A 21,660-nucleotide genomic window follows, 5' to 3' on the forward strand; every position below is an offset into this window, starting at 1 on the left:
AAAAATAAGAAAAGGAAGAAAACTGTGGCAATCAACAACGAGAGAGAAAATATAATAAACATTATGGATTAGATGCTGAATGAAAAATTAATTTTGTGGATATCGGTCTTCAGTGCAGAAAACCAGTAACGGTCTTAGAACACTTCTCCATAGATTAGAAAAATGAGGATAAAGTACTTGTGTCAAAATAAAGAAAAGCCTCCATTACCATCACAGTCAAAATGGTATTCATCTACAAATTCCAGCTCAGTTTTTGTTATCTGTTCATCACAGCACTCTTGAAGAGTAATAAAACCCTTTACAGCTGGCACTTGAGCAATGGGCAGGCGTTAAATTTATACCTCTTCCATGAGAGCATGCTGCAGCACAAGCTTGGCCAGCAGGCTATCATCTCAGTATCAGGTAAACGAGAACACCAACAAATATAGCACAACTAAGGCATGTCTGTACAACTTCTGAACCCAAATTATCATTACCTATTGTTCATTCATGCTTAATGCTATAAAAGTTACTGAATTTTCAACATTTTGAGAAAGTTCTCTGCAGCAGGCTATATAGGAAATAAAGATGCAGCTAGGTAAGAAACACATCTCAGATATGGATTATAAACTGCTAGAGCAGGTGCAAACCAAAACCCACCCAGTGGAGCTTTACTGGACTGAGCATCACATTGCCCAGCACAGGAAAGCACAGGGTGCTGGAGGAGCACTGTAGCTCTGCTGGGGCACTGATGCTGAAAAACAATCTTAGAGCAAGACTTCCAAAATCACCCTGTATTTGTTCCCAAAAGTAACTTAAACTCTAGAGATATCATGTGTTGCCGAAAATTTGCAAGAGGTAGGAGACCAAACCCTCTGCAAAAGTGAGAGCGGATGAAATTTTAGACCCAAAAGCAGGAAGAGTTTGAACAGCCAATACATGAGCAGCAAGAGTCAAACCAGGCAACTCAATGTGAGGCCCAAAGAAAGCAACAGAGAACGCTGCTGAGAAACTCAGGAGGTTATCACAGAGACTGAAATAAGAGTAACAAAGAGCAAGGGAAGTGAGAAGGAAGTTTCCCCACTGTGCCAATACAGACTTCCTAGATGTGTCTCTTCCATGACAGCTGGATGCTTATCAGTTTCCCAAATGTTTAGGTAAAGCTAAAGCCAAAGACCACATAAAAAAAAAAAAAAGATAACATTTCTAATAGAAAAAAAAAAATAGAATTAATTGAATACTTAATTTGACCCTTTACAGACGTTAAATTTCATGAATATAAGGATCTTTTTAACAAACAAAACTCTCTTAACAAAACTGCACCACAAGAAGTGGTATTTGGGGCAATCTCATCCAGTGATGGTCAGTGCTGGGACACTACCACCTGAGCAGAGAAAGGAAGAGAGTGGATAGAAGAAGGAAGACCTAGAACTATGCTACAACTTGCACATTTTTGGGCTTACTGCTTTCAGCAAAGCAGGAAAATATACCATAATAGGTGATTATGATTCCTGAATTCAGTCTAAAGGTACTTCAGGGGTTTGTACTATGGCAGCTCCAGATACCTCATGCCCTGCATCCCAGCTCCCATTTAGCACACCTCTGTTTCCTTCTGCTTCAATCTCCTGCTTCTCCCTTTTTTTCTCCCATTACATCATTCTCAGCAGTACCAACATGGACACAGGTGTGAGAGCAGCACATTTCCCTGTCAATACTGCGTGTCTGCACATGGCTCTTTTTGCCCACTCTCCCTTTCTCCCCGTTGCGGATGATGTCATCTGTTCTCACCATCTCAGCAAGCAGCTGCACTGCACTGCCTTGTAAGCATGTCTATCCTTCCACCTACTCCTGATTGCCTCCATATGGTGCTGCTGCTTCTCCTGATTTTCTCTCCAGAAAACTTGAGCTTGATATGCTCTGAACTCAACTCTTATCATTCTTCTCCAACACTTTTTGCAGATAAAACTTTTGCCATTATTGCCTGTAACCTAAGAAGTAACTTGTGACTCCTTTGCCTACATTTGAACTATGTATCCAAGCTATACATAAAATCTTGTTACTACCATCCTCTATATCCACATCATTTTCCTTTTAACACTACAGCTTGACTGAAGAATTAGACAGGGAGACTGAGATTAATCTGTTTAAATTTAGACAGACTTCCCTACTTATCCTAAGTCATACTGCAAGTGAAGCAAGTAAATCTCTAATATATTACAAGGTATACATGCTTCATTTCTGGAATCCCCTTCTCCTCTTGGTATTCACCAGCTTTATGCTCTGGGGAGGCAGGAGAAGCAGAGACAGCTTTAAGGCTCAAGCAGCTGCTACTTGGCAGAGTACCCAGCACCTGCTGAGTCCAGGAGCTTCGTTCAAAGTTTCTGCAACCTTTTTTTTTTTTTTTTTCTCTTCTACTTCACTGTAAAATTTTCTAGAAGTAGAAAAGGAACAGAGTCACAGAATCATAAAGATCAGAAAAGACCACTCAGACCACTTAGTGCAACCATCAGCCCGTCCCCACCAGGCCCATAAACCATGTCCCTCAGTGCCACATCTTCACTTTTCTTCAACACCCCCAGAGACAGGGACTCCACAACCTCCCTGTGCAGCCTGTGCCACTGCCTCACCACTTTACCTCAGAAGAAACTGTTCCTAACATCCAACCAGAACTTCCTCTGGTGCAACATAAGGCCATTACTTCTCATCCTATTGACCATCATTTGCCTGGCAGAAGAGGCCAATGCCTGCCTCACTACAACCTCCTTTCAGGTACTTGTAGAGAGCAGTAAGGCCTAGGAAATAAACTAGAGGAATATGCAGCCATTAAAAAATAAAAAATAAAAAAGTACAATGTTACCTAAACATAAGTAGCATATTGGACAGTTGAGGAAAAAAATTAAGAAAAAAAAAAAAAAGAAAAAAGAAACATTTACACAATTGCCATTTATGATTGCACAGAACCTCACCAACATTTGACCAAACTTATCTTAATATAGTAGCCTAGATAAGAACCACGCATTAACAGTATTTTATCAAACTTTTCAGAAAAAAAAATCTTTCATATCAAGAAAAAAACATAAAATGTCCAAACCTCCATGCTTATTTGACACACAGAACCAGCAGAACATTTTTACTGAGACATTCTTAAATTACTTGCTTCTGCAAACTGATGCTAAAAATTATTATTTTTGGTTGCACAGTTTATTCATTTCTAGAAATTATTTTAGCATTAGTAGTAATTAAAACTGTGCTACACTTTCCTTACCCTTCATTAAGAAGTTGTGAGTGTGAGCACTGTTTATGTTGCAAACAGATTCAGAAATAAGTTACAAAACAAAAAAGTGAAAACGAAAACCCTCTGCAGTCTCCACAGAGGTTGAGAACGTAATGCAAGGCACAGCCTTACAAAAACCTTCCAAGTCTCCAGAAAAATCCATGTGAAATATTAAAAAAAAAAGTGTAAAATTAATATTTCAACAAAATTTGCTGGCGACGCTACTATACATCCGCTGTATATGGTGATGGATCACAAGAATCTTTCCTGATTCATGAACTAAACTGAATTATTGACCCATTCTGAGGGTCTGAATAATCTCTGAACCTTAATTGAAATGTTACTAATATACAAGGGGGTGTTGACTTGTCCTGAGTATAATTTATTGAAGGTAAGACCTAAGTGTTGACTTGCATATAAACAGACTGGAGAGATTCAGCTTGGCTTACAGAAGATAGGAGGCAGTTTTATTTTGGAGATATTCCTAGGACAAAAGAAAAAAAAAATCACAAATGGAAAGGAGACAAATGCAAATATAGATCGTTGGAAGCTTTTTAAGTAATAAAGGTTTAATCCAATTTTTTTTTAGAGCATCATGTGGTTTCCAGTGTACACAAAGTGAAGAGTGAAAAGGTAAAAATAACACTGGCATAGCCTTAATATATTCCAGAATTCATAAATCATTTGTAAATTTAGTCCTTTTATAAAAGAATCCTTATATAAATCAGGGAGGGGGGGCGAGGGGGGAATCAATCCCATATATGAAGCACAGTTTAAGCCCCACATCACTGACCAATCAAAATTAGTGAATGCACTGCATCTCTCTGCAGTGAAGGGAAGCGACAAGGTAGGCTGTCATTCTGCAAAAGCTGCCCATCGCAAGCTCGCCTCTCCGAAGCTGCTCTGCTTTTTCAGAAAGCCTGAATCTCACTGGTGTCTCTGGAGACAAGAAGCCTTCAGTATGTTAAATTACTTTCATTATGTATTTTCAAATGCTTATTGATTCTACAGTAGGAAGAGTGGGAGACTGCAGCAGCCTCTAAACCAGAACTAAAGCAGTTGTATACATTAGCAGTATGCTGAAACAATGGCACACTACAGGCACAAATTCTCATTAAGGTCATTTTTCGAGGATGTGCTTTTCACCCTCTTTCCCTTCTTCTCTGCTAACAAGTGAACAAAATGAATCCCTCCAACCTGGAACTGCTTCACCTGCACCGAGAATTTATCAAACCTGTAGCGGAGGTAAGATCTGTTCCTTATTATGGTATGCAGAATAAGCAGCATTTAACAAAAACGGGGGGAAAAAAAAGAGAGAAAAGAGGAAGGTATCAGATTCAACTTGTATTAAGCACTAGGATCGTGTTGTATTTGAGTCCGGGGAATATCTGAATGCTATTTCCCCATCCCTATTAAAAACACAGTGTAGACAAATGCTATTTTGTATGAAACTCTTGCAGAATATTAAGAACCTGTTTTGTTCATACAATATAAAGCCAGTATAATTTAGGTTAATATAGTACAGGGGAGAAAAAAAAAAAAAAAAACGAAAAAAACCATGGAATGCAACTGGGAACATTTCTTTCCTCCCTCAGCAGTATTTCCAAATATTGGCAGTTAAATATGTTACAGATTTATTCAGTTGCTCTCTAAAGGAGCCGACAGTCTGTTAATTGGTGTACACTTACTGTTTTATGAAGGTCAAGTAATATGACTAATCTCTGACTTGCTCGTGAAATCTCCCTTCTTTTCCCTGTTTGGTCGGTTTTTAAGACTTATTTCTTCCACTGTATCTCCAAAATCAAGTTGCTTACTAGAAACACTGATTTGCAGCACATTTATTTCAAGAAATACAATTTTAACAGTGTGCAAATTAAACAAAAATGTATTTCCTACAAAGTTTATTGACTTTACTCAATTTCTCATCAGCAGATCAGAGAGCTGGATGTATAAAGTAGCTGCTTCTTAGAGCTGAGTGTCACAGGCACTTTACATCCAACAGTTACTGCTTCTAGTTAGGGTTTCCTGCAACCTGCACTGTTTGCAGAATAGGAGACTTGTGCAAAAAAAATAAATTCATACAAGTCAACACAAACATGACACGATTTTACTAGGAAATAAGGAACACGATAACTGATCATAAGATACAATTCTAGACATACTTTATTCACCAAATAAGTGATATTACAAAATATACCATTGCATTACTTTATTTTGAAATTCTAAGCCCTACTTTTAACCTTTTTTTCCCCCTCTCCTTCACAAGGGCATGCAGCAACTAATTCAGTTTTACAACTGACAGTATGAAGAGCGCAGTTGGCCGGGTACCTTTCTAGCTGTATGACCTACAAGCAGCAGGACTCACCACTACCGTGCATTCTTAAGGCATAAAGGAATTAGAAACAAAACATGGAGCACACTTGTATCACCATTTACACGTCAAGAATATGTGTGGAAGACTGACGCATCTGCTCAGATTTCATTAGAAGAAGAATAAGAGTGATTCTTAAAATGGTGAGCATTTATTAAAGAGGGATTTATAATTTAAAAGCAGAACTGTGGAAACTACCGATGCATGAAGAAACAATGAAACATGAATTCCCAAAAGGAGAATATGCATTCTTCACCAGCAAGCTGCACAAGGGTTTAACCACGCTTTTTCTATACTGCTCATTAAAAATCTTATTTGTCATAATGACTAATGGATATTTTTCCCTCGATTTTATGATCTGTTATGTATTCTCCTTAAATGAAAATAAACCAAATTAGGTAACTCATGGTTACTGTCAAAGCACACGAACTGGATTTTATGATGTACAGCAACTTCTTTGACTAAGCCATCACTCAAAAGTAACGAGCAGGAATATTACAGAAAGAAATGCGCAACTGTAACTAAAGGATGTCTACATACACTCCGAGCACAGAAGGCAGATATTCTTTTTTCTTTCTTAAACCTGGAAAATAAAAGCAGGCTGCTACAAAATGCAAGAGGGGAAAGAAATTAACATCACCTAGAAGAAGGTTTGTCGTTGCTGGCCTGGAACTCGGCACAGACAAAGTATCTCAGGCAACTGAAGAGTCCCCATGTTTAATCAAAATTTTCTGCTGCTGAAGTGCTGGAGCAAAAAGAGGAAAAAAAAATCTGCAAGGAATGAAATAAGAGCCCTGCTAGCACTTGGTTTCCAGGTGACAGTGCATGTCAAATATCTGTCGGTGACACCATGTATCAATTTATGACAAGCTGCTACAAGGAGCTGAAAGACCCTTGAGGCGCAGGAAGCAGGTAGGTCACAGGCTGTGTGCCGCAGCCCCTGCTCCGCGTTGCACCGGAGCAGCACCGTGCAGAAGGGCAACGTGCCCAGTAAATTACCTCTGCTCTGACATTTACACTCATACTCACCTGAAATTAATCAATGCAACAAAGAGGTGATGTTCAATCTCTGATTTTATAGATATAGCTCATCCGAAGTTCTCAGTTGCCACAAAAATTTCAGAGTTCAGACTGTTGTGGGTTTTGGTTATTTCAGTGTTTGCTTCTGTTTTGTTGCTTTGTTTTTGTTTCTACTTAAAGCAAGATCTGCTTTTGATTTCCTCCTGGCTTTTACTAATACGAAAGAGCTCACTGTACCCAGTGATGCATTTGGACCAGTTCTTGAAATACAGTCAAAGCCAGGACAACACACACAGAGGAAATCATGTTCCTGAGGTTTAATGTAAACCCATCAGAATTCGCCTAAACTGGAAATGAAACAAAGCTTTTGAAATATTTGTTTCATTTCACACACGAGTCTCATATGTTCTCATTTACATCTTTTGTATTTAAGAGGTAAATGTGAAATAACTGCTGAAGCATACCAAGACTTTTCATCATACAATTTGCAATTAATAGTATTGTGCAATAGAGGCTTTTCAGAACTGCAGATGAAATTCATTTGCATACCATATCCCAAGTGTGCTCAATTCATACTTTCATTAAAAAAGCAGCTCAGTTTTGTTCACCTTAGTGCTATCCATTTTTAATGCATTCAGAGTGGAACAAAGGTCTGCATTTAAATTTTGTTTCATGCCAAGTACTTCCCCACTTAAATTTAAAACTACTTATCAAACCCTCAAGTATCACAACAAGAAACTGAACGACCTCTTATTTATTCATCTCATTACAGCCTCTAGAGCTGGCTGACAACACAAGCAATGCATACGCCAGGTATTAACACAGATGCTCTGCTTACAACCTGCTGGTGCGTGGAAACCGAAGCACGTGCAGCCACAAAATAAACGTCCTAGATGTAATAAATGCTACTTTTGGGGGCCTCACTTACTCCTGGGATAAATACATTATGGATTTATATCTGTTGGATTTAATTTCAGTATGTAAAAAATCTGGAAGAGATGATTTTACATTTAAGTACTATTTTATAAAACTTAAATCTATTCTGGAATAAAATTAAATACTCTTCCATCAGGCACCAATTTTTTGAAGAAACAAAATATTCAAATCAGAAAGAGGAAATGTAGCATTTTTGTAATTAATTCCATTACCCCAAACCTATGTAAGCTTTATGCTGGAAATTACACATACTTATATAGACTGTAGTACGAGTTTCATACATGTAGATGCACACCAGATAGAACAGAAGTCCTCAAGTTCTATAAACATCTGTTTAATTGCAGAACTTCAGGTCTCAGTTTATGACACTCTTACAAACTCTTCATCAGGAGGCTGCTAAATTGCTGTTAGATATTTTAAGTGTTCTTTCTAGGATAAATAAGCAACAGTGCTCTGAGTTTCTAACACTCCCTTTTTTTCCACCAGAGCCTTTTAAAAACGATCTCCAGTACTAATTTGTCAATACTTAACAACATTTTGCTGAAATAGCACTCACCACAATACAAAGGCAAAGCACAAGTACAGTTTATTCAACAAATGGGCCTTTTGTAAAGGCCACATCACTATAAATAAAGCCTTGTCTCCCCTGAGTGGAAGCTTTTCATCTTTTTTTTTTAAACAAATCTTGCTTTTCTTTGAAAAGGAAAGACCTTATTCTGGATCCTCAGGTTTTTGGGTCCATGCCAAATACAGCTCTAAACATACAGTAAATTAAGAGTTTGTTAGGAATGGATGCGTTTCCTCTATCCTCCTTTCCCATCGTTTTTCTAAAATAACAGAAAGTGTTAAAAAAAGAAATCAAGTAGTTCCATGTTTATTTCACCTTTCAGGAGAAAAAGCAACTGCAACAAAAGAATGTGTTTCTCCCCCATTCTGGAAGGCAACATGCAGTTTGAATCTAACTTCACAGTTCGAGATGCCATTGATGACATCGACACCAACATGTACCGACCACTGTCATACGCATTAAGCTTTCAAGTGTCTCTCACTGGATTTTTGATGTTAGAAATTGTTTTGGGACTTGGCAGCAACCTCACCGTGCTGGTACTTTACTGTATGAAATCCAACTTAATCAATTCTGTCAGTAACATAATTACAATGAACCTTCACGTACTTGATGTAATAATTTGTGTGGGATGTATTCCTCTAACTATAGTTATCCTTCTGCTTTCACTGGAGAGTAACACTGCTCTGATCTGCTGCTTCCACGAGGCTTGTGTCTCTTTTGCAAGCGTTTCGACCGCAATCAATGTCTTTGCTATCACTCTGGACCGATACGACATCTCTGTCAAACCTGCCAACCGAATTCTGACCATGGGAAGGGCTGTGATACTAATGACATCAATATGGATCATTTCGCTTTTTGCCTTCCTGATTCCGTTCATTGAAGTCAATTTCTTCAGTCTTCAAAGCGCAAGTACTTGGGAGAACAAGACACTGCTGTGTGTCAGTGCAAACGAGTACCACACCGAGCTAGGGATGTACTACCACCTCCTCGTCCAGATCCCAATCTTCTTCTTCACCGTGGTAGTGATGCTAATCACGTACACCAAAATACTCCAGGCTCTTAACATCCGAATCGGCACAAGATTTACAACGGGACAAAAGAAGAAAGCTAGAAAGAAAAAGACGATTTCTCTCACCACGCAGCACGAGACCACAGACATGTCGCAGAGCAGCGCAGGAAGAAACGTGGTCTTTGGCGTAAGGACTTCTGTGTCTGTGATCATTGCCCTGCGCCGAGCCGTGAAGCGGCACCGGGAGCGGCGAGAGCGGCAGAAGAGAGTCTTCAGAATGTCCCTCCTCATCATCTCCACCTTTCTGCTCTGCTGGACGCCCATCTCCGTTCTAAACACCACAATCTTGTGTTTGGGCCCAAGTGACCTTCTGGTAAAGTTGCGCTTATGTTTTCTAGTCATGGCATACGGAACAACTATTTTTCACCCTCTACTTTATGCATTCACGAGGCAAAAATTTCAGAAAGTTCTGAAAAGTAAGATGAAAAAACGAGTTGTTTCAATCGTGGAAGCAGATCCCATGCCAAATAACGCTGTCATACACAACTCATGGATAGAGCCTAAAAGGAACAAAAAGATCACCTTCGAAGACAACGAAGTAAGGCAGAAATGCTTAGTACCTCAGGTTGTCACTGACTAGACTTCAGTATTCACCAAAACACATCGAGGAACATTTGAACAAGCCGTAGAGAAATACTGCCAAATAAGAAAAACATTTTTTAACTATTGGCTAGACTGTACATTTTCCAATATCTGTGTTAAATAGAGTAGGTCTTGTATATTCGATTTCTTCATTATGTAAGATATCTGTTGCATGGCTGTTTGTTAGCGTAACACCATGTGTATATTTGTCAGAAATACTCAAGTCCTCTTTTTTAGAAAATAAATAGCCTTAAAGAAGTGCAAACTTTTGAAAATATTTGTACGGCTCAGTTTCTCTGTAAATATAAAATAATTTTTAAACAAGAATTCCACTCGGGAATCTTTCATTTTCTAAAGCACAAATTCAGCATTTTGCCTGGTATATTTTTAAACTGAATTCATAAACACTGATCAGAGATATTCTGATCACTATATAGCTACAATTTAGTCACATTTTAATCTCATATTCAGATATGCGTTTATTTACTTATTTCAAATTTCTCCAGCATCCAATCAGCATGCTCCTCAATTAATGATTCACAACCAGTTATTTTTATTTGAATCGCATTGGTTGAAAAACTTCTAAGAAAAGAGGAGAAAAAAATTTCTTGTATATTGAAACAGTTGATGACAGTCTCAGATGTACAGTTCTGGTATGGAAAGCACAAAATATTGAATAATTATAGGAGGGGCAGAGGGACACAGTGGCAAAGATGCACTAAATGAGGGCAAAAACACAGACGAGAAAGTCACCAGTCCTGATATTAACAGGCAAGAACCAACAAAACCATTTCTGTACAGTCTCAGATGCTCATGCTATAGGGGCTTTGTAGCTGGACCTCCAGCATGACATGGGGATCTTCTGGAAATAAAATACTCATTCATACCGTCTATCACCACAGACAAATAGAGCTGTCAAGTGCCACAGCTAATTTAGAAACCATTTTCTTGGCCTCATTAGCTTTCATATTATTTTGGTTTCATCTTTGCTCCAGTGACGTTCAGTTCTGGTCATGCAACTGCTGTAATAAAAGCCAAATCCCATGATGGCTAGCTAACCTATTTCTGGATATTCTGGACAGATGTGTCATACCATCATTATATATCCCCTCTTTTTCCATTTCATCTCATGCCTTCAATGAATAGACAGAAAGCCTTCAGAAGCCATCATCTATAGCACTGCAAGCAAGAACTGAGATACTCATTCCCCCACTTTTTCTGGAGGGTGGTTTGAACTATTCCATATATAAAAACCTCAGTATTTCAGTGAATAGTGGCTACATTAATTGACCTTTAAAAAACCTACAGAAACAATTAGTGAGAATGATTTAACTTGTCTGGCTATATAGGCTCCTCAGTGTATCACCTGCTACCATGATAATTAGAAGGATAATTCTCAGTAAGCACTGGGTTCTATTAAAAAACAAACAAACAAACAAGCAAACAATCCAACAGAACATATCCTTGAATATCAGAGCTACTTTGACTAAAGTATTACGAAAAAACTGAGTATTTCTGAAGTGCTTCTCCATAGTTGCCTAGGCAAAAAATTGTGGTTTTAAGGGAGCAAAATACTATTTTCCATCACATTATTAAATCACACCTGTATTGCCAACACTTTTTGTGGTTTCAAAAGAGAAAAGAATAAGAAATGAAAAGCTGTACATGTGATGAACCTCAGTTTACCCAAACAGAAGACACTAACTGATGCTCCATATTCCACAAAGACCAGGAACTTAAAATTATCCAAGTTCTACCTATACATTCTATTATCTAACTGGTAATAATTTGATTTCTAAAATTATGGTGCAATATATATTCAAAGATAACTAAATTGGCTTTGTTCTAAAAGCTAAACCAACTGTATCAGCATTCAGACGTATCTGCTTATAAACAGTGTGGATCAGTGTGAATTTCAACCAAGCAAGACCTAGGTTCTGATAAGAATAGAAATCCTTCCTTTTATTCAGAGGGAAACTTAATAGTAGTAGATTTTTATATTCTTTTTTAATCCCATATGTCCCAAATTTAACACTTAAAAAAAAAAAAAAAAAAAAACTCCTGCATGAGTAAGCTCTTGTGAGAAGATGTGAATCCAAAAATGTAGAACTGGTATATTTTTCTTTTTTTGTAACACTTCCTCCCTTCTCTGACTAGCAAATGTTCTGCAGATTGCAAACATTAGCAGGAGGAGAAAGTGGGATCTCTAAGATTAATGGCATAATATGATTTATCTGATTACTTATCTTCCAATAAGGCATTCTTAAATGAATTTAAAATATCATTCACTTATTTTAAAAAAAGAAAAAGAGAAATAATGACCCCAGCACATGAACAATCTTGTAATTACTCATGTTCTTATCTGAAATAATCATTTAAAAAAAGACTGCAGACTGAAAAGGTTTGTTTACACCACGGCTTTACTTGTAAAAACTAACTAAAACCTCAAGTACCACGTATTTAGCGTTTAAGGGCTCATCCATTAGAAAGCCAGAATCAGGGATGTAGTACTTCATAACAAAGAGAAAACATAACCGAGGAATCGGAGCAAGAGATTAAAGCAGCTTTCAAAGGCTACGTGATTGCCAGTAAGAATATAAGCAGGTCCATTTGTACATTTACTGTTCCTCATCCTTCATGAAACGCGGCAAAGGAAAAGGACTTACACGACACTGGAGTACACTTGGAGGTCTGCAGAAAGAAATTCTGCACAGAGCAGGGAGTCAGAAATATGTGCAGTTGAATATACGTGCAGGAGTCATTACAAAACAGAAGCATACGCGGTCTGTACCGCAAAGATGACAGATTTAACACAAACAAGACAAAATAAAGAGCAACTGGTGAAGCAAGACTGTGTATCCTGCAGATACTGAAGAGGATTTTAGGAGGGATGTGAAGGTGTGCCGTGGGTGCTTGACAGACAAAGACTAAAACAGAACGCAAGAAATAGGCAGCATCAGTGGAGTGAAAAGGGCAAATATCTGCCGTGGTATTGTACAATAAGAAGCCCACTACATTCTTAAAAATGATCTCATCACAGTGAGTCATTAGTTCAATTACATTTCACACCATTCAGCCTAAGGCAAGCAGAACTGTACAGGACTCTAAAAATGCTAATTCCAGCAAATGCATTGTGGCAATTTGAGCAATAAACACCAGTTTGCACGTACTCACCGTCCCTGGGGTATTAGCTGATATCTGACCACGTTTTCTTCTAACTTGCAAATGTAGTTCCGCTCAATTTTACACTATGAAATGAGGTCAGCCCCACTAAAAATACAAAAAGCTGAAGAGAATGCCAACAGCTATTACAGTGCCCGAGAGCCATACCTGAACAAACCAGCACAGCACAAAGCAGTGAAACAGAGATGTAAATAGATCTCAAACACCTCGTTTCAAGACAGCAACAATTTTTACAGGTTACAACACACTGCTACCTGGTCAGAAGTTCTGTTTGCTTCATTAGTACCAGGGGATTAAGAACTGCTACAATGACTTCTAGATATATTAGATCAGAAATGTATACATCTGGATACATATTAAATCAATACAGTTTTCTTCTTTCAATGTTATCTAAATCCACACACACACACACACACACAATACATCGTTATTATATATCTGCACACACCCAAAGTAGAGTTCAATATTAGCATCTATTTCATATTTATATGGCAGTGTTTTTCATAAGTGCATCCCTGGACTAAACAGACACTATGCTCCACCACACACATACTTCAATACCTTCTCTTATTGTTTGTTTTTTGTTTTTTTTTTCCAATAGGATATATGGTTTACCTTTTAGAAAGAATTTTTTTCTGCTCTATTAACCACTATGTACATCCTACTGCAGTGCACATGATAGCTCTTTCTCAGCATTGGTGTATGTGCCAGTCATCAGTATTCCCTGATATCTGAGTGTTGTAGACATGTTTTTTCCTCTGAAGAAAAGTGTTATAGTCACCAATTGTCGTTAAAATCTTTTAAAAAAGAAGAAACTGCAGCATTCCTTTAGCAAATTTCCAAGGTAGTACTGAAAGATACAGAACAGACCAACTTACCCTTCCCCACCATACAAGCAAAATGCCTCAAAGGTACAGCTGAGGACAATCGGCTTCAGACTTAAGACCTTAAGCTTCACAAAAGCCAAACCCCCCTCCCACTTCACACATCCTGCAGCAATATCACTGAATTCATTTGTCTTACACTAAAGGCAGAGAAGAACTTGACTGTGTAATTACCTTGCCCCAACTCACAGAACAATCTCACAGGTTAACAGGAAAATTAAATACGGGCGTTGCTTTTTGCTTTGCTGGGGGTTATGTGGAAAACAATACAACAAAGAGATGTCCTAACTGACTAATAGGAAAATCAGGATCGACTCATACTCAATGGTTAATGAAGGATGCAAAGTACACTGAGAATACAGTTCAACAGCAAAAGGGCAGGAGGCGGAAGGAACACTGTGAGGAGACTGGGGTCATTGCGACTGCAGAAAGGTGGAGGGCAACGAGCACTTGTCACAAGGAGCATGCTAACCTTGTTCCTCATATTGTAACAGAAACCCACAACAGCTGGTCTTTGAATCATCAAGTGTGATGAGTGCTTTTCACAAAACCGCTAGGAGCAGCAGGGAGAGCCACATGACTAGCAGCTCCAAAGGCTCTGATTTAATGAGCTGTATGCAGAATAACAGCCAAACCCAGCGTTATCCCACTGGCTCTCTGACTAGAGATACACCATATATTCTGCTGAGTACAATGTGCTTACAGAGCACAAGCAGTCTAAGAACGGAGCTGAAACTAAAACATTAGATGTCTGTTCCCAGTGATAAATCTTAAAAATTCAACTGAATTTTCCTTCACTTTGGCATTGGTCAGATAACTTCATTTTGTCTTGATGCTTCAGAAGCGTCACAACCACAATGTGCTTTCAATTATTTCCTCTTTATCTTAATTTATTTTTGTAGAGTATTAAATTGAAGCACAAATGTCATTAGAGACTTCAACATTATTTAAAAGAATACAACTATTATAAACTGAGTCAGAGGGAAGAAATCTTTTCTATTGCATTTATTTGGACCCCTCACAACAATAAAAGACATTGAGGCCATGGAACGTGTCCAGAGAAGGGCAACAAAACTGACGAGGGGTGTTGAGCGCAAGTCTTATGAGGAGCGGCTGAGGGAGCTGGGATTGTTTAGTCTGGAGAAGAGGAGGCTCAGGGGAGACCTCACTGCACTCTACAACTTCCTGAAGGGAGGTTGTGGTGAGGAGGGGTTTGGCCTCTTCTCCCAGGCAACGAACAGGACCTGGGGAAATGGCCTCAAGTTGTACCAGAGGAGGTTTAGGTTGGACATGAGGAAAAACTTTTTCTCTCAGAGGGTGGTCAGGTACTGGAATGGCTGCCCAGGGAGGTGGTGGAGTCGCCGTCCCTGGCAGTGTTCAACAGGCATCTGGATGAGGAGCTGTGAGATCTGGGTTGTGCTTGTGGTAGCAGAGGTAATGGGAGGACGGTTGGACTAGATGGTCTTGTAGGTCTTTTCCAACCTTGTGATTCTATGATTCTATTTTATGCATTTGATATCTGCTGTTTTCTTTGCAAAGAAATTCTCGTGGACTGAGAAGAAAATGAAAAAAGAAATGCAAGATTTCCAGTGAAAGCTCTGCAGAAGGCATACAACCTGAAGTTATTACCAGGGCTTATCTTTACAGTGTGGCTATCTGTGCTCGGGCTGGTATCTGCAGACGCTCAGCAAGCAGCAGCAGGCAGGTGAGCAGGCAGCACACTGCTGTTGGCAAACAGTGTGCCCGTGTTTCCTGCTCAGGCTAAGCTTTGGAAATAGACATTTGGTTTCTATTATCTTGCCATGATCTCTAACTTCCTCCCCTGTCCTGCAACAGTTTAACTTGATACCACGTCTGATAAACAAATCAGTGTCACTGCCGAAACAACATTAATGCCGTGAAATCTGTCACTCTAGCTGTCAGACTGTTATTAACAGCAATATTAGCGCAGCTTTACTGCAACTGTACTAGGATCCCTCACAATCTGTTGTGAGATTTACTTCAAATTAAACTCCATTAGGAATAGGGAAAAAGCACAGTAACTGATGACAACCTACTGCTACTTCATACCACGGTTTTCTTCCAAACCTCATTTCAAAATATTTTTCATTAATCCCTGTCACAGATAACCAGAGTAAGAAGCAGAGGGAACATAGAAAAAAAAGATAGCCTCTCCCATGAGTAAATAATTCCAAATATCAGTGATAGCTTGTGCACGGGGCTGTGTTTAATACTGTGCTGATTACATGAATAAGAAAGGGGGAAAGAAACTCTATTTGCAATGTATGCATCCTGACAAAATAAGAGCGAATGCAAGCACTGCTGCTGTAAACTCCTTAACAGTAAGGGGAAGGACGTACCATTCCTCTTGGCCAGCTGATAGCCAGGAAGGAAACCTATCAGTCAATGATAATAACAAAACAAAGTGAAAAGAATATGTGGGCAAAGAGGGAATGTTAACAACAGGTATGTGGTTCAGGGACTGAACACCTAACTCCAGAACAAAACTCACAGAAAGCTGATTTTTGTGTTTTGTCAAAATATCACACACCTGCACACACATGCAATGAGCCATGGCTAAATTAAGATGATTTAGCATGTGTATTTGTTCCTACTGCAATGGGTAAGTAAAGTATTTTATGAGAGGCTTTTTCCAGATACAACAGATTTTCCAAGAGTGCACGTAACAAAAGGGCATAACTTGAATTATAAATTCACCTTCTCAACAGTCACCAAGCAAACGTGAAATCACAAGAAAGCTCCAAACAGAATGAAACATTCGATTTCCTACGTTGAAATTGGAACAAACATTTACATTTAGTAATTTTGATCGCATGCATTTTTGTGCTCATAAACATAAAACAGAGCCATACAGCTCAACACCTGTCTTGCAAAATATGGATAAAACATGGAAAAAAAAATCCAAAACAAACAAACAAAAAAAAACAATGAAGACCTGTTAAAGCCACCTTTAAAAAGATGAACACATTTGTAGGATTCCAGCAAGTCCTGCCTCAGCTGTACAGCTTACAATGCAGAATTCTGGAAGTGGTTTAAATAACATTCAATGGAAGTAGGAAACTCGATTCAGTTACTGAGACTTTGCTACGTCATAACTGCATTTCATGCTAGAATCTGAAGCTTCTAGTACAAGTTTAGTTTGCAATCTGAGTCAGGGAAAAACTGGACAAAAACCCTTTGGAAAAGTCTGCAGCCTGCCACATAAACTGCACGTTCTCAAAATAATAGTTTGTTCCTTCTTTTAACAAGGTTAGGTCTCCATATCTTTCAGGGAAAGATATGATGTCATGAAGTGATATGAACAGATAAGAGAACGTGCTGCCCTTCAGCTGAAGTGGGGCTACCTTGAAGATGAACAAGTAACCAGATTGAGTGCCTCTGGGCAGTGGAAGGTTGCATCTGAATGGTAAATAAAAAGATTGGACTACTTTACTTCTCAAACTGTAACAGAGAAGGGCTCAAAATGCACCTGACAGAACTAATATTTCAAAATTACGTGTGTGAGGCAAGAAACAAGATAAAACTACTCTTGCAAAAACTGTCTATTTGTAAAGCTGCTTCTTATGTTCAGGAATTAAATCTTACTCTGCGCTGCTCATTACTTTGTATTACATATAGCAAGATCTTCACTGATCCATAAGGCAAGGCAGGGATGACACACAGGACTACTGGCTCCCATCCAAGACCTGAACAAAGACTGGACTTCAGTCTTCTTTCATAGCTGCATGGTTAAGTTTCAGGAGTTTTTATACCTGAACTGACTCAACACATTAGACTCTAATGTGTCTAATGCACTGGTTATTATGTTTAAGATTTGAATAACTAGTATTTACTTGAGGAATTACTACAAAACCATGTACACATTCCATTTTTCAATTATTTTATACTTCTGAATTTCCAAGCCTCATTTTCCAGTCCTCAGCCATTTCATTCTCTACTAATCAAAGTCCTTCCGCGACACTTTATTTTCTCCCCATGAATGCACCTCTACAGTCTTAATCATCAAGGAAAAAAAGAGCCCTTTTAGTCTCCTACTGTGACACGTATAATTGCATTTATTCACAAGCCTCAAGAAAACTATGTTTTTATCTGTATAGTACAATTCCCTACACCAATTGCTGAAGTGCAGATTTTTGCTACAGCTGCATGAATGCTAGGACTGAAACAACATTGGTATAGTCCTGTATTTTCATATTTGTAAAAACAAATCACAGGAGGTGTTTTGTAGTGGCTTTTTTCCTTGTTTGAGTTTGTTTTGTTTTTAAGAAAAATGTGCATATGTGCTGAATAAATAAGATGCCCACGTCTGCTCCTCCTCCAGCAAAGGGCCTTACTCTGAAGTTCATACCTGTAGAAAACTATCACTTTCTTTTACCTTTGTTCCTCTTTTCCACCTGCTCTAATCCCAAAATTATCTGCCACAAATGTACAGCAACTGTGAGGTAAGAGAAAGTGATTTATGGTACCTTTCCCCTAAGTAAGCATTTAAATAAGACGTCTAAACTGTAGATGATACAAGGAAAATAAACCTATAATACATCTCTACAACTTCTTAAACCGATTACGCAATCGAAAACCACAAGTTTCTTTGACAAAATGCTTTCTGTTACAAAAACTGACTATCACCCTCTCAGCTTCATAGCCTTGAAGTTTTCTTTCACATTTTTGAATTTGAAGGTACAGAGAACTCTCACGTACGTATTTTCTTTCTAAGGGAGTCTGGCTGAGGACAGTAGGGAGGACGTGTGCTATTGTTTTACCATCACAGCTTTGTGTCTAACTGACTTTAATTTCAGCAGAAATACCGTTTCCCTTTCTGAGTGCTGGACTTTGTCTTTTCCCATTCGGTAAGAAGTTCCAAATGAATGGTTCCAGGAAGCTAGCACATTTGTCTAACACCCTCCTTCTCATTGTTGGAATACAAAATACCTTTAGTTAATGGAAGAACATTATACTGCATTACTAGTCCTCTCTCTAAAACTAAAGCAAGAGTATTCATTGAAAAGTTCTAAATCATTATGAACATTCTGGAAACCTGAATACTGATAAGATTATTCTATAGTAAGTATCTTTCTGGCTCCTGTTCATTTAAATACATATGTTCAAACTACTGACCAGATCATCTGCATTAGAAAACTAACACTCTTCAGAAACGAAGCATTAAACACTGGGTCTATGCTCAGTTAGTCCTATGTGGCATGATTACCTAACTTCTGGCAACAGCTGGCTTCCAAATCAAATAAATGTTTTCCTTATTGATCATAATAATTCCACTGCTAGAAATTAGTGACGTTTTATTACAGATCACAGGAGACAAAGTCTAGACTCTCAACATCACAGTCTCTCAGAAGCATCTCAGAAATGAACAGCAATGCTTCCATTTTCCTGGTTTAACTCAGCGGATTGTGAAAGTAACATCTCTTGCATTTTTTTCATCACTCTCTGTAACCTACAGACATTTACAGAATCTTATTCTGTTATCTCCGACGAAAATTTCCAACTAAGATCTTCAGCTAATGGCTACCACCATTACTGGATCTTTCCAGACAAATCAAATGCTCACTTCTTTCCCTCACTTTTTTCAAGTTACCTGCCCATCTCACCCATTTCTATCCTCTCTATTGTATATTCTGTTTCTGAATCCAACAGTTCAAAAAGAACAACCTTGGATGCAATGTTGAAGTGCTATTTCTGAAACAAGCACAACCACCAGGTTACGCAGTAATAAATTCTTCAGCCCCAGAAGAAAGAAAAGGATAAATATTATGAAGCGCTTCTCAGTGTTATTTCCTTGACCACTAAACAACAGATTTCACCATTGCCAATATAAACAAAAAGAAGCACACATCCTGCCTGCTATCCTCAGTCGAACTCCCCATAGAGAAAAATCTGTATGTGACACTCCTCTGCACCTTCCCAAAGGGAAGCGAATACCTTTTGAACCTGAACCACTGAGTCTGGCCAATCCATAGATCATTACTCTGGTTTTAGCCTGAAGCACACCATGAATTTCCAAGCACCTAAACACTTTGGAAAGGAGGAAGAAAACAGTTATAAATTCAGATTCCTACCAGGGCTTCAGACAGTGAAGATCGTATGCAGACCTGCCTGAAACTTAAAAGTGTCATTTCCTTGCAGAGCAGGAGACTTAGTCTGTGCTCTTTTGGATGCATCTTTCTAGCTGCAAATGGTGCACATGGACTGAACTTTCTTGTACTCCTTGCGAGTGTCACTGACGTGTTTGTGTATCATCAGTATTCTGAGACCCAGCTCTGAACCATTTGCTTGAACTCTTGTAACTATCAAAATATACTGAGAATACGCCAACACTACATTTGGAGATGACATCTGTCTACTCTGTCAACATCCCCACCTTCACTTATTAGTTTAAATTATGTAATCTGACTTGCCTTTCTCTTCGAGAACATGCACAGACATCTGCACATAACAAAGAAAGAAAAAGGGCACAAGGAATTATTTTCAAGCTCTTGCTATCTCATTACTCTCTCCCATGTATTGATAATTTACAAGATGCAAAAAGAATCTTTCAGAGATTAAGTTAACTTATTTATGCCTTACCTTCATTCATCTAAAAATCACTCTGAATTCTCCTCATCTTTGACACGTAATTGTGTCTCTTTTGGCTTTTTTGTTCATACAGACATTCAAAGTCAGTATACAAAATATTACTGGATTCAAAAGATATACAAAACTTGCAGAATTTATTTGGTTCTTGATCGTTTTTGAATGTCTCCTTGAAACAGAAACCCACAGCTTCCATTTCTAAACTCAAAGATGCCCTATGATCTGCATTAGATAGCACAATCACAATTGTATTGAAGTAATTTCAAATATATACATATGTATCTCTGAAGTTGTATTTATCCTGAACTTGGTTAAACACATGCATTCACAGCTACTAGATTACCTGTTACTAGTTCTTCCAAATCCTCTCACATATCCACCCTCATGATACACCCTAGCTGACAAACACAAAAATATTTACATCTCAGACACATGAAATGAACAAGGTGTAAAGCAAAAACAAGTTGGTCCTCACCAGCCAGGAAACCATCCTTCTGGTGAGGAATGTGTGCTCCTTAACAGCAGAAGAGAAACAGGTTTGGTGTAACTCCTGTCTGTTAATAAGGTTACTTTGAGAAAAGAAGATGGCAACGGGGGAATTTTGTAATTAGAGAAACAATATTAGCCTAGTTTTCAGATTCTAGATTCATCCACACTTACACTCATTAATCACATAAAAAGAAATTTTAGAAGCCACTGGTGAGACCTGGCCTTTACATTTAAGTTCATTCATGAAAAATGGTAAAATAACCAAGACATTCTCCCACAGCCCCCCTCTTCCATCACTCCTGTCCTTCACCTCAAACCAGCTCCTTTTTCAAAATTCCCAAACTTGAGTTTCTATCTCTCACTTTACCCAGATGGGACCACAAAATCTCTGGCTCTCAGAGTCACAAGCCATCTAATACATAACCAAAGCACACAGAAAACACTGTAGTTGCAGTATTTTTAAGAAATAAAAAAATATGGCTTAATTTCAAATGCAAAATTGAATGTGCTACTAGGGCAAATGCTATCACTGCCTTATCTGCATGATCAAATGGAAGACTTTCAATGCATATTACCATCTCAGCTGCCTATCAGCTTATCTGGTGCAGCTACTATGCTGTTCTGACAATAAATTCTGTCTAAGCAGAACACACTCTTTGGTAGGACATTAGATCCCCTCCTCTCTTCCTAAGTTCTTAT

General features: G+C 38.4%; 2 protein-coding genes across 2 annotated transcripts in view; one reads left to right on the forward strand and one right to left on the reverse strand.

The window, feature by feature from the left end:
* COG5 (component of oligomeric golgi complex 5) overlaps positions 1-21,660 on the reverse strand; it is a 187,336-nt gene that overhangs the window by 144,187 nt on the left and 21,489 nt on the right. The window lies entirely within an intron of this gene.
* On the forward strand, positions 1,952-10,070 carry GPR22 (G protein-coupled receptor 22). Its single transcript, XM_090136053.1, has 2 exons — positions 1,952-6,536; positions 8,471-10,070. Exon 2 carries the CDS (start codon positions 8,496-8,498, stop codon positions 9,795-9,797), a length of 1,302 nt encoding a protein of 433 aa, XP_089992179.1. The 5' UTR covers positions 1,952-6,536; positions 8,471-8,495; the 3' UTR covers positions 9,798-10,070.

This window comes from Phasianus colchicus, chromosome 1 (genome assembly GCF_987193195.1).
Source record: "Phasianus colchicus chromosome 1, bPhaCol1.hap1.1, whole genome shotgun sequence".
In the NCBI taxonomy this organism is placed as follows: domain Eukaryota; kingdom Metazoa; phylum Chordata; class Aves; order Galliformes; family Phasianidae; genus Phasianus; species Phasianus colchicus.